This window comes from Helianthus annuus, chromosome 8 (assembly GCF_002127325.2).
Source record: "Helianthus annuus cultivar XRQ/B chromosome 8, HanXRQr2.0-SUNRISE, whole genome shotgun sequence".
Classification (NCBI taxonomy): domain Eukaryota; kingdom Viridiplantae; phylum Streptophyta; class Magnoliopsida; order Asterales; family Asteraceae; genus Helianthus; species Helianthus annuus.
In genome coordinates, this window is record NC_035440.2 from 75,928,193 (window position 1) to 75,942,575 (window position 14,383).

Sequence of the window (14,383 nt, forward strand, 5' to 3'; positions counted from 1 at the left end):
AACTCTAATCTATACTATATAATAAAAGAAACCATTTTTAAGACATTTGTCATCATATTAGGCCATGTCTTATGGATAATTATTATTTTAATTTAATTTTCTTCTAATTAATTATATATAATCCTCCTACTAAATATTATTTAGTTTAATTATTATTTTTATATTATCTATTTACTTCAAATTCAAACTTAGTTATCTAATTTGATATTAGAGTAAATTACGATTTGACCCCTTGTGGTTATATCACTTTTATCCTTTTAGCCCAAAAAGAAATTTTTTAACATCTGAGCCCTCAACGTCTTTTTTTTTTCTAACCCTTTTGGATCCCAATGTTTTTTTTTCTAACCCTTTTGGCCCCCAAACGTAAATGGATGGGGTTAGTGTAAGGGGCCAAAAGGGTTAGAAAAAAAGACATTGGGGGCTCAAATGTTAAAAGATTTATTTTTTGGCTAAAAGGGTAAAAGTGATATAACCACAGGGGCCAAAATTGTAATTTACTCTTGATATTAACTATATATTTGAACGTTTTGTTTAGTTTGGTATCAAATATATTTTACGAAACTTAAAATAAAATTAACCAATATTATTTATCATTTCTACATTTACAAGTTTTAATACACATGGTTTTTAAAGATATAACTCTTTTTCATATTTATTCAACACGTGTAATATACGGGGTTTTAAGGATGTAATTTTTTATTATTAGGTAGATTTATCCAACCCGTTTATACACAAGTTTTTTTAAAGATATGACGTTGTTAGTATTTAGTATACAAAATTACATTTATTTAATTTGTGTAATACACATGATTTTCAAAGATATAACTTTTTTATTATTTGATTTGTAAAATTACATTTATTTAACCTGTACAATATACATGGTTGATAAAGATATAACTTTTTATTATTTAATATATAAAATTACATTTATTCAACCCGTGAATACACGGGGTTGTGCATCAATACTTAAATAGTGGGACCTGATTAGAACTCTAACTTCAGAACAAAAATAGAACCCTAATTGTGTAAGCATTGATTCAGCACAAGTCTTCAGTCCTAACTTTTGCGACTAAAAGGCGATAATTTTCTGCTGGTACGTTCAACTATCGGTATATCTGCAAGTTCTTCGCGATCCGTATGCTAATTTCGATTCACAATTGTACAGGCGTAAGCATATTTCTTTTTTGTTCACCAAGTGTTCGATAAAATTCCCCAGTGAAAGCATTAGTAGTAGTTGTAACTAGTAAGTAGCCTAAAAGAAACTTTTGAACTCTCAATATGCATCAATACATTCTGTAATCATCAACATCTTGCGGCTTGGACCAATGAGTTAGAATGTAATTGGTGTTCAAATGTTATGATCAGTAAGTCATGTCCCGGATGATGTAGATTTGGATTTTGTTATTGTTTGGCAGTTCCACGTTGCAAAACTACTTTTATAATTGATACAATTCTTGCATTCAACAAAGGGATTATGCATACATATGGTTAATTGTTCATGATAAAAGGCTATGCAGTTAATATCGGTGATATATCGGTCATATCGGTCCCTTAGTAAAATATCGGTGTGTCAAAATATCGGTACCGATATTATCGGCGATATTGACCGATATAACGATATATCACAGATATTTGACCGATATAACCGATATATCACCGATATTTGACCGATATATAACTGATATATCACTGAATTATCGGTGTTAAATTGCTATATATATAAATTCTGCATTTTATATTAAAATTACTGATATCCCACCGATATCTCACCGAGATGACCTATATTTCAAATATCGGTCCTTTACTGATATCCGATATTTTACCGCATTAACTATCCGATATTTTACCGCATTAACTGCATAGATAAAATCATTTATTACAGTTTTACCAAGTTTCATTAAGAGGAATTTCTAATAAACATTCTTCTACAGGAACTGTTTTCTTGTACTTTTTTACTTAATTGAACTTGTATGCTAATGAGTATGCTATGTTATTCAGCAGCTCTTGCATTTCTGGGGATAAAGTATGGCTTCTAGTAAAGTTCGAACAAGTAGTTTCTCACGGAAAGTTCCAGCCGCACCCCCCTCTTCCATCCCCGGGCTCAAGTATGGACCAAACGGCACAATCTTTCTTTCATCGGGCATACCTGATCTTGACAGTAATCCCCTAAATCTCCTTTCCTTTTCTTTTTGTTAAAGAACTCCAACAAAATTTACATGAATATGGTAGAAGCAGAGGCAGCAAAATGGGCTTGTTGCCTATGTTCGGTAACGGGCTGTATCTTTTATTACATATCGGATCGGGTCGGGTTGGCCTGCTGGCTGCCAACGCTTTCGTCTTTTTATCCCCAAGTTTTACAAATAATCAATGCACTTAATGATTATAAAAACCATATTCATAAAACAATAATCTTATTTATAATACCGGAATTAAGATTTTAAGCATTTTGAGAACACTTTGGTTAGTATTCGACCTGTTGGACATGGTCTACTTATTTGATTTGTTTCCATTCTAGCTAAGTTGGCGATAAAAATAGCCCAAATCGTCTCAGTTTAAGTTAGGGGGATGAATCACCACCTCTAGCAAGAACCGATTCCATGACGGGCTGACTTCAAAAGTTCAAATTAACAACCATTCTCTAATTTTGTTTTTTCTTTTTTGTAATATCTAGAAATTTTAGGGGGAGGCTTCCATTTAGGAAGTCTAGTGATGATCATCGAAGACACCGAAGCACCTCATCATATGCTTTTGTTAAGGACTTTCATGTCTCAAGGATTAATACATAACCAACCTGTTCTTTACGCGAGCCCGTCTAAAAACCCACGGGCTTTTCTTGGAACTTTACCAGCTACATTAGTCTCTAAAGATGACAAATCTATTAAAAGTGATGCAGAGCAGGTACTAATCCCGTATCCTCCTCCTATTAGAGTATGCATCTTTATTTTTTTGTATAGCTGCATTATGGAAATTATATTTTTTTTTTGAATTTGTAGAAGGATTTGCGGATTGCTTGGCAATACAAGAAGTACCTTGGGGAAAATAAACCGCCTATTGAGGAGCGAGGTAATTTTGAATCTTCCTTTTCATTGGTGGAAAACTAGACGGGTCGGGTACCAAGCCAAAACAAGTGTTATAATGTGTAAAATCATTTACGTGCAATTTCAATTCACAATATGCATCGTTGTGTTGTGATGCAGATGGGAAAGTAGAGTACTGCAACGATTTCGATCTACGGAAGCCCATAGAAAAGCATTTGATAGCGGGAAACCGTGTGGAGTGTGTTAGCCTTTTGGATTGTTCAAGCCTTACTGGAATTCGTGATTCTTGTTCAAAGTTTTTATCTCAACTTCCAAGGTGCATTACATTTAATCAAACTTTGGCTGTGTTTATGATAGGCATTGAGCCATTAAAACATAGTTGTCAATGGCGATCGTAGCGATCGCTATAGCGCGCTACGTAGCGTATAGGTCTAGTGTCGCTATTAGGGTTGTAGCGATGGATAGCGAGAATAGCGACACTTCACTTTTTTTTTTGTTTTTATTTAATATAAATAGCAATTAAATATAGCTATAAAATAGTTGGATTTTAGGCTTTTGTTAAATATATATGTAAAATAGCATATATACCAGGGTATTTTGATATAATCTACACATAAAATAAAAAAAAATCTAGTGTATTGCTATTTATAAAATAGCTGCCCGCTATTTATCGCTATTCACTATGTAGTATATAGGTACCTTATCGCTATTTGTCGCTATTCGCCATTAACAACTATGCATTAAAAGAGTATAAGTAGTATTTTTTAGATTATTTCAATTCTACAAAGGAAGGTTCTTTTGGCTCTAAACTCACTTGTTGATGATCTGTCACGACATATGCAAAGAGCCAATGAGTCTATGTCAAGACTGTTATCTTTTTTCTTGACGTTCGTTATTCATCAAACTTAGTTTTCATAATTCTGATCAGGTATGATGGAAATATTACAAGTGCTGGACGAATCGCCATTCAGTCATTCTGTGCTCCGCAATGTGAATACTATGACAAGGTAAGTGATACAACCTTGGTTTTAAAAGACGTGAGCCACTTGGTATTCAATAAATACTTATGAATTATTTATAGATAATATGCTAACTTGTTAAATTTTTAACACTAAATAAGTAAAGTATTAAAATAAAAACACATCAAAGAAAGTTCTGTGTATAATCAAAGAAGCTTTATGTACTACCAAAAGAAGCCAAGCTCCAAGTACAACCCAGGTAGCTCTATGTACAAGCTACTCAAACGCACTTGAACGGATCATTTTATTCTTTGCTTCGGTCGCCTCATGCCCACACGCCTTATAAAATCTATATACAACCTTCAAAATGGTTTTTGTTTAACTTATTTACATTTTTACTAATATTGTTGTTTTATAATCATAATTATGACTTTAGTTCTTTTTAAAAAAGAGTAAAGTACACGGGTGGTCCCTGTGGTTTACCAAAATTTTGGATTTGGTCCCTAGCTTTCCAAAAGTAAATGGATGGTCTGTGCGGTTTGCACTTTGTATCGCATTTAGTCTCTGTGGTTTGCACTTTGTAACGTATTTAGTCCCCAGCCAACATATCTAAAGGTTTTAGTAGGTCCAAGTTAGTGACTAAATGCGTTGCAAAGTGCAAACCACAGGGACCATCCATGTACTTTTGGAAAAATCTGGGGACTAAATGTGTTACAAAGTGCAAGCTCAGGACCATCCAAGTACTTTTGGAAAGTTAGGGACCAAATCCAAAATTTTGATAATCACAGGGACCATTCGTGTACTTTACTCAAAGAAAATGAAAGTAGGGAAAAAGATGTTTACCGGTCAACCCATCCCATCCATACCCCTTATTGCCACCTGCATGTTTATTAAATATTTTCACTTTCCTGCATTAGATCTTTGACAACATTTTTGTAACCTAACAGGAATGGGACATGCTTTCCTTCATCCGATCAATAAAAAGCATGGTACGGTCCTCAAACGCAGTTGCGTTTCTAACCTTCCCAGCTTCCCTTTTATCACAATCGGTGTCAAAAAGATGGCAACATCTGGCTGATACCTTGTTGTCTATTAAAGCAATTCCAGGTAATCATTGTTCTTTGTCCAATTAATGGTTATGTTATTAATCGTTAATTCTGCAGTGTCTTTTAATAAGTTAAACTTATACAGATGAGGACAAGGAGCTCGCTACTCTATTAACTGGTTACCAAGACATGCTTGGGCTTCTAAGTATACATAAGGTTGCACGTTTCAACACACAGGTACGATATTGATGTTTTGTTTATTGATTCATTAAGTTATCGGATTGTTTAAAGACTCGCTCATCTAACTAATAAAACTTCAAACTTAAGCAACATGTCCGTTCATGCTTTATCAACATCACATTAAAGCATTTTACTTCATCACCAACATCATGTTTTTAATTTGTAGTGATAAAAAGCTACAAAATATATATTTACAAATAAAAAAAGTTAGAATAGATACATAGACAACTAAATTCATAATAACTATCAATTATCATTAATTCTTAAAATTAAATAAATTTATGTTTTAACGACATTTCAATTCATGCTTTATCAAATAATATTCCTCATTCCTTCATGCGCCTGAATGAGTGTTGGCCCGATATGTTAGTCCTTGCTTTATCAAATAATATTCCTCAACAATCTTAATGGCATTAGCTGCCGTATCTCTTCCAGCAACCTAAAAAAGACTGCAAGCAAGAATTATAAATGTTTCTAAAAGAGGGTTCTGTTTCTAAATATTTAAGGTAAGACCAAATTACACATTTACCCCTTCAACCAAGATTCAAAAAACTTTTGTTATAATTTTGCAACGATGTTCCCTTTTATCACAAATACAACATTATTCCTCCTCCTATCTATTATTCCTATAAAGAATAAGCATTTGTCTAAGACTCAAATACTAAACAATTATTTTCTACGACATGTTTTATTACAATTGATTACCTTATTATAATAATTCAACATTACATAAGTAACCATTGTCAAAATACACATTCAACCAACCTCATAATAGTTTTTAGTTCATGACTCGCATTTTAAGACCCCTCACTAAGATACTCCACATGTTTACTAAAAAAAGTTAATAAAGTTAAATCTTGAAGGTTTTAAAATAAAAATGATTGAAAGATTTGATTGGTTAAGGTGTCTGGAAAGTAGCATTGTACACATTTTTTTTATGCTTTTGGTTGTTGGGGTCAAATGCATGTCATATGCAACAAATGACAGGTAGATAAAATTATAATGCAATAAAAACTCTTCCAAAGCAATAGGTTCATGTTTCTCAAGCTTATCTTCGCTTAAAAAATGTGGGTGGGCTTCCCTAATTCAAATGTTGATAGGGCTGGCCGGAAAGGGGATCTTCAATGATCATCATTAACTGCACATAACGTCTGACCAAAAACAAACTCTAAAATCAAACATAAGCACAATTAATTAAAACAAAAGATATGCGGACTTTGAAACTTCTAATGTAAAGAGAACATTTTTATCATGTACACATTTCCTCTAATTTAATCAAATTCAAATTAATTAGCATTAATTTAAATGAATTGAAATTGTTACTTGGGTTGTTCTGTTCGCAAAGATTTTGAAGAAACCTTCCAACCCTTTCATAAATTATGTTCATACTCAATTAAGAAGAACAAAGTACCCTAGTTTTCTACGTTAATTATCCATATAAATCCATAAAACCACTATTTCGAAACAAAATCATTACCAAAATCGCTACATATAACTTGAAGCATGTGGGACTCAGATTCTAACCCGTCCTTAACGACCGGAACTTCGTAACTTGAAGCATCGGAATCGTCGGCGTCGTGATGTGACATTGATTCTGGTGACATTTCGGTGAGAAAGTAATCGCCCGACGCTGGTGACCGGATTGTGGTGTTACGATTTAAAAAACGATAGTCATGGAAAGGGATAGATATAAGGGTATAATTACTTGTACCCATCGACATCGTGTTAATATTTTAAGTCATCAAGGGTAAAATTGGCAATTAAGATAGTCAAGGAAAAAATTACAAATGTGAGACCACATCTTAAATGTTCCGAGCTTTTACCAGCTCTGCCCACAATTCCGTTGTGAATATTATGACAGGTTCAAAACAAACTAATATTGTTTTGTGTATGTGTGCACACGTGGAGCGTTTTTGAATACGTTGTTTAGGATATAGATAATCGCTCTACATGAGAGGTCTAAACCTATGCAGTTAATGCGGTAAAACATCGGATATCTATTTGAGATATAGGTTATCTCGGTGAGATATCGGTGGGATATCGGTAATTTTAATATAATGCAGAATTGATGCATAGCAATTTAACACCAATAATTCAGTGATATATAGGTTATATCAGTCAAATCTCGGTGATATATCTGTTATATCGGTCAAATATCGATCATATATCGGTTATGTCGGTTATCGGTACCGATATTCTGACCGATATTTGAGACCGATATTTTACTAGGGGACCGATATGACCGATATAACTGATATATCACCGATGTTAACTTCATAGGTCTAAACTAGAGATGGCGATTTTTACCCTTTCTCCAGACGTGCGCTTCTCATTCGCTACTTTAACTACCTGATTCTGAAGTTTCAAAACATTTTTTGTTTGTTTGAAATTAGTTTGTGGTTTAACTAACATTGTCTGATTTACTTATGTGAAGGTGCCAGTAATTCTAGATGCAACAACATATTCGATGAAGCTGCAAAAACGACGATCATTGGTTCTAGAATGTCTTAATCAAGCACCTGTTGACGGGGCAAGTGGAAGTTCTGGTGGTTGTTCCAGCTCTTCAAACACTGGCACCCTTGATTTTTGACGCACAACTCATTCGTGTAGCCGGTGAGTGGATCAACCTGTTAAATTAATTAGTACACATTCCTTAAATGTCAACTCTTGGCATTGAATTTTGGGGGTGTTTGGCTATGTGAGTATAGCGATTTTAAGTTAGTTCATAGACTCTCTTGTTTGAGCTTGTGGTTGTCTGGGTAAACGGTGAATTTTAGTTATAATTATCTGCTTATCTAAAGGGTGACGACCTACCTAGTTTAGGAGTAGCGGTAAAAAACTGATTATCAGGAATAGAAAAGTACTTTGTTATCCTTGCGATTATTATTGGATGTTGATATCGGTACACCACTGACATGATTTCGGTACACAAGAAGCAAGACATGCCGTATAGCAAGGCGAAGAATATGAATTATACTGGCCTATCATTTTTTTCACCCATATGGTCACTTTTTCATACACAGATACGTACACGGATACATACCGTAACACTTCAAACATTGAAATGACTGATGTGACCAGTATGGTCTTTATTGCCTCTTTACGCCCACCAATACGATGGCCCCATATGACCCAAGTAGTATCAAAACATCAGACTTCAAAGATGATTCTCTAATACTAGTTTCATCATCAAATAATAACAAGCAACCTTAATTATTAGCTACAATCCAAAAAAATGGTAAACATTATCATCAAACAAGTAATCGCAGCTATTTATATCACTTATATATGAGCACCTATTGCAACAACAAAGGATTATGAAGTAAGCTAATCCACATACAACACTAATGACTATCATCTCTAGTCATTGGACTCTCACGTGACACACGCTGAACGCAGATTCTCGGACACACTACTCTCATGTGATCTAATGCCTCAAGATATACATTCGTGTTACATGTGGACTAGATTACCATCATAATCCTTTGTTGTTGCAGCCATTAATCATACATTGTAATATCAAAAGTTCCATAATCTTGTTGGATGAGAATTAATAATATAAAATTTCTAACTTAAATTTGTAGTCATCGTAACCTTCTTTAATAATCCTCCCAAATCTTCTTCAAAGCATAGTCTAGCAACTAAATTTTTTCATTTGTGTTCATGAACGTTTTTTTTTGTGTTCGTTTGTTTCCATTTGTGTTCATGAACATTAGTTTGTGTTCATCAACGTTCTTTTCATTCGTTGCTTAAAATTAACAAACAAACACAAACGAACACAAATATAAAATCTCGTCCGGTATGTGTTCATGAACGGTTCGTGAACACATATATTTCTTAACAAACAAACATGTTCGTGTTCGTTCGGTGGTTCGGTTCGGTTGCAGCTCTAGTTTGAATAATTATTGTTAGTCCTTTCTCTAGTGTTTATTTATTTAATTTGATCATTGTTTAATGTATTTTCTCCAAATAAAAGTCTTTTAAATTGGTCCCTTTTTGCGAATTAGTTACTTTTGGTCCTTCGACTTTTTTTAAGATGTGATTAAAATGAAGATAACAAGTAAAACACGATTTTGACAAAATTATCCTAAATCTGAAAAATATATGGTATTTAGAATTAATTATACCGATGTTTGATGATATTACGGTTTTGATCCAAATTTAAGAAATTCATCTATAGTTATAATATTTCCTAGCTTCCTACCAATTACGTGTAACACATGTGGCCAATTACGCAGATTAAAAATTTTATTAAATTAAATTGAAACTACTGTTATATCCTTATACTAAAATCAAAACACAGAAAATATTAAAATAATTTAATACAAGAGGTATAATAGTCATTACAAGAGGTAATTTTTCTTTTAAGAACTCTAGGCCCAAAAGATAATCTCCAAAAACGATTTGAGTAAATACTCTAATTGGTATTTTGTGACACACCATGTTATAGGTTCAATCCGTTTACCTTATAAAATAAATACATGACTGATAAATTAAATAGGTACACAAATGGTGTATAAATAAAGAACAACAAAGAAGAAGAAAATAACAAAAATCAGAGTAAAAGGGACCCAAGTCCGACAGCTGCACCCGAGGCACTAGCAGCGGTACACATAATAGGCTCGCGGGCGTGGCTGTGGAAGGCAGACAACCATTAGCACTAGAGCGATAACGATTATCAGTATAATCCCTGTGTAGTCGGTCTCTTTGTCATCAAAGGAACAACAGCCTCCCATCTCTATCTCTGTTTCTGTGAGTATTGATGGAGAGGGTTTGAGTTTGATATATGAATAAGATTCAATACAAGTTGTTGTTAAGACAGACTTGAGAGGTGACTAGTTAGAGGCGACTTGGTGTCTTTTTTTATATTTTTTTTTGGATCCTTATTACCAAACTTGGAATCAGTCCATTAACAAAAAGATGTGAAACCAAACATATTCAAATTTCAACTGCTTGAAGGTTTGTTGGGGTGTAGGCTTCAATGTTTAAATTATACGAGTCTTTATGAGTCCAGGAAGATTTAATTAATTTAACTAATTTTAATAATCAATGTGATTACGGATTAATTCCTAAGACCTTGTGTAGTCAAAGGGGTATTGCGCCAAAGTAGGTCATAGCGACTTATGGCGCCGTGCAACACCGCCCCTTGGGGCGCCATACGAAGGAGACCGGGATGCTCGCAGAAATTATAATGGGTGGAAACTTTTGGGGAGTTGATATATATTACCGTTGAACGGTAATATGCATTTACTTTTTTTAAACAAATAAAAATCTTATATATATATATATATATATATATATATATATATATATATATAGGGGAAGGTTCATTTGAGAAGAAAATTCTATTAAGAATAAAAAGAACAAAAGGGTACAATTGTAAAACACTAAATAGTTTTTTTCTCATCTCATTTATTATTATGTTTGACTAATTAATTAGTCATTAAGACTATCATCCTCCACACTAAAAAATTTTGCCTACACACATCAAAAGTTATCCTACACATTTCGAAATTTATCCTACACATATTGAAATTTATCCTACACAACTCGTAATTTATCCTACACACCTCGTATTTATCCTACACTATAAATGAATTTTTACTTTTATTTTTTGAGAAAAATATATATCTTAAAAATAAGTTACAAATTTAATATAGTTAGTTATTAAATATGAAACTACCAATTAATGATGTTTATAAGTTTACCAATATACCCTTATAGTTACATTAAGTACAAATATTAAATGAAGTCTAATGAATCATTTCTATTGGTTGAAATTTCTTCTTTTTTCTTCTTACAAAGAATTTCTTCTCATTTGAACTCTCCACTATATATATATATATATATATATATATATATATATATATATATATATATATATATAGGGTTAGGATCATGAGTGAACAACATCGTTGTTTGTGAACAGAGTGAACTAATCTCAGCCATCCATTTGTTTTTTAATTAAATGGATAGGATTGTAAATTTACCTTTACTTTTCATAAATTAGATTTAAATCATTTTGTTTTAATTCTTGATTTCAGTTACACGTTTCCTATTTAAATCATTTTGTTTGAATTCTTGATTTCAGTTACATGTTTCCTATTTTGTAGAGATTATACCTTTTCTCATGACATATTTACATATATGTACTTTTTAATTTACATGTGTATGTATGTGTATAAAAAAGATATACATATGTGTATAAAACAGTTTGGTTGAATAGAAACTGTGTATAAAATATACATAAACAGAACTAATAAATGGTTTATACACATATGTAATTGTATTGGATACTCAAAGTACACATATGTATTATTCAAATTACATATGTATGCATGTGTATAAAATGGATATACATATGTGTATAAAATAGGTTGGCTGAATAGTAATTGTGTTTATTTTTAAATTAATAAATTAGTTAATTGATGAGAGAAATGAAGAGAGAGAATATAAATAAATATTTAATTGGAAAGAGAACTAGTTAATATTTTACACTTATACCCTTTTCATTTATTTTCTACAAATAAATAATTAGGAAATTGTCATTATTATAAATCTCAAGATCTCCTAAATCAATGGACAAGATTTGTTCATTTTGTTCACAAAAACAATATGGTTCACTCTTGAACCCTACCCTATATATATATATATATATATATATAGGGTAAGGTTCATGCGAGAACCACCCTTATTGCGAGAACCGTGAGAACCAATGTGAACACAAAATAAAATCTAAAAAAAATCAAAAAACACTCAAAAAATTTTATTTTGTTTTAACATTTTAAAAAAAAAATCGCTATATTTCGTTACAAAAAAAAAAACTTTTTTTTTTCGAGTAACAGATATCCATGCACATGTGCATATGTATCATTACTTCGACAAATTCGGTTATACGTTATCAGGAATAGACAATTGCACTTTAATTTACAATACCATCTGTAATACACTACTTTTTACATTACCAATATTCAAAATGCACATGTGTATCATTAGGTATAACCATGATATAACGTGTTTTGGTACAAAAAGTTTGTGATTTTGAATGGAGAAGTAGGCCCATATACATGTTTTTTGGTTAGTTATATATAGTGGTTGATGGTTTGGGTATAGTTGTCAATTTATGATTTAATATGTTGATTGGATGGTATAAATGGTGTTTACATACATGTAATAAAGTGAAAATATTGGTAATGGTATTGTATTATGGATGTTAGGAGGTAATGGTAGTGTATTATGGATGGTATGATAGATGAAAGGTAAAGTGTATTCAAAGTAGTCTATCAAAACACCTTATTTCATGTTGATACATATAGATACACATGTGCATTTCTAATATTGGTAATGTAAAAAGTAGTGTATTACACATGGTAGTGTAAATGAAAGTGCAATTGTCTAATATTTGTAATGAATTACGGAATTTGTCAAAAAATGACAAAAATACACATGTGCATGTTTGTGTATTATGGATGAAATGATAGATGTTTGTGTATTATGGATGAAAAATGCGCATGTGCACATATATATATATATATATATATAGGGGGAGGTTCATTTGAGAAAAATCTTTTTGCAAGAAGAAAAATAAATTAATCTAGGCCGTATATTTTTTTGATCAATGGTTGTGAATCAAGATATAATTTTTGTCTACTTTTAATTAATGCTTTAATTAATAAGGGTAGGATATACATTTTGATGTAGAATACTAATAAATATTATAAAGGGTTACTCAAGTTTAATTAATGCCACCATAATTTCCTACTTCGCCACCATTAATGTGTTGGTCATACATAAATTTTATTAAAATTGACAAAATTATTTAAAAGTGTTGTGTCCTACACATATTTTAGTATGAGTCGCAAAATTATTTAAAAGTGTTGGGGTCCTACACATTATGTACTTTACACCAAAACATTGTTTATATGGTGTAAAAAACGTTGAATATGTAGGATCATGTGCATGATTGTTTTCATTGTGTAAGGTGCAAAACTATTTTATAGGATGGCTCATTGAATGATAAGGGTTCATTAATTTGAAAAGCAAAAATAAAGAATAACTCATTAAATGATTTATTCAAATTACCTTTGTACCCTTTTTTCTTTTTCTTCTTAATTTATAATTTCTTCTTATTTGAACTCTCCACTATATATATATATATATGTATGTATATATATGTATGTATATATATGTATAGGGTAGGGTTCATGAGTGAACAATGATTTATTTGTGAATAAAATGAACTTATCCTGACCATTGATTTTGTAGATCTAGATTTTTTCTTTAATGGTAAGATTGTAATTATCTTTTGTAACTTACATGTATTTTAATAGACACAAGGGTATAATTGTATATTTTTATCTTCATTTAATTAATTAATTTTTTCTCTCTCCCGATTTCTCTTTCCAATTAAAAGAATATTTAATTACATTCTCTACATTTTTTTCTTTCACATATTACCTAACTTAATATTTCATAATTTAAAAAAAAAAATACAAACATTATCAAATATTGTTCCATCTAGAACACAATTAAAAATACTTAATTACATTCTCTATACATATATGTATTAGATCAATGTTTGATGAAAAGATGTATAGTGGAAACAATATGTAGTAATACACAAGTGTATAAGTCTGGTATATATCGACATGTATACACTATGTAGTTGAATAATACACAGGTGTATACGTCTGGTATATACCGACCCGTATACACATATGTACTTGAATAATACACACGTGTATAAATCTGGTTTATACTGACCCTTGAAAACAAGATGTAATAATACACAAGTGTATAAGTCTTGTATATACTGACCTGTATACACATATGTTAAAAATTATAATTTAATTAGGTTTAATATTTAGTTTTAAAAGGAACATAACAATTGATTTAAAAAAAACCATTAGCCCTTCAATCTCTTATAATTAAAATAATAGAGAAATAATTAAAAATGTGTGTGTGTGAGAGAGAGAGAGAGAGAGAGAGAGAGAGAGAGTTAAGAGAGGAGAAAATTAAAGGTTTTTGGGTAAATTACACTTTTCGTCCTTTATGTTTGTATCATATTGCAATGGATAGCCTTTAACTTTAATAATTGCAG

At 31.5% G+C, this 14,383-nt stretch overlaps 1 protein-coding gene across 6 annotated transcripts; it reads left to right on the forward strand.

The window, feature by feature from the left end:
- The first annotated feature begins 991 nt into the window (after positions 1-991).
- On the forward strand, positions 992-8,193 carry LOC110873057 (elongator complex protein 4). 6 transcript variants are annotated; one of them, XM_035976672.1, is made up of 10 exons: positions 1,001-1,093; positions 1,166-1,364; positions 1,999-2,158; positions 2,672-2,898; positions 2,994-3,063; positions 3,198-3,354; positions 3,967-4,045; positions 4,945-5,104; positions 5,189-5,280; positions 7,718-8,193. In XM_035976672.1, the coding sequence occupies exons 3-10, from the start codon at positions 2,026-2,028 to the stop codon at positions 7,871-7,873; spliced, it is 1,074 nt and encodes a 357-aa protein (XP_035832565.1). In that variant the 5' UTR covers positions 1,001-1,093; positions 1,166-1,364; positions 1,999-2,025; the 3' UTR covers positions 7,874-8,193. The 6 variants fall into 6 exon arrangements, with proteins under 6 accessions (XP_021977677.1, XP_021977676.1, XP_035832565.1 ...); XM_022121985.1 differs by lacking the exon at positions 1,166-1,364 and having other exon boundaries at positions 992-1,093; positions 2,002-2,158; XM_022121984.2 differs by lacking the exon at positions 1,166-1,364 and having other exon boundaries at positions 995-1,093.
- Positions 8,194-14,383: the final 6,190 nt, after the last annotated feature.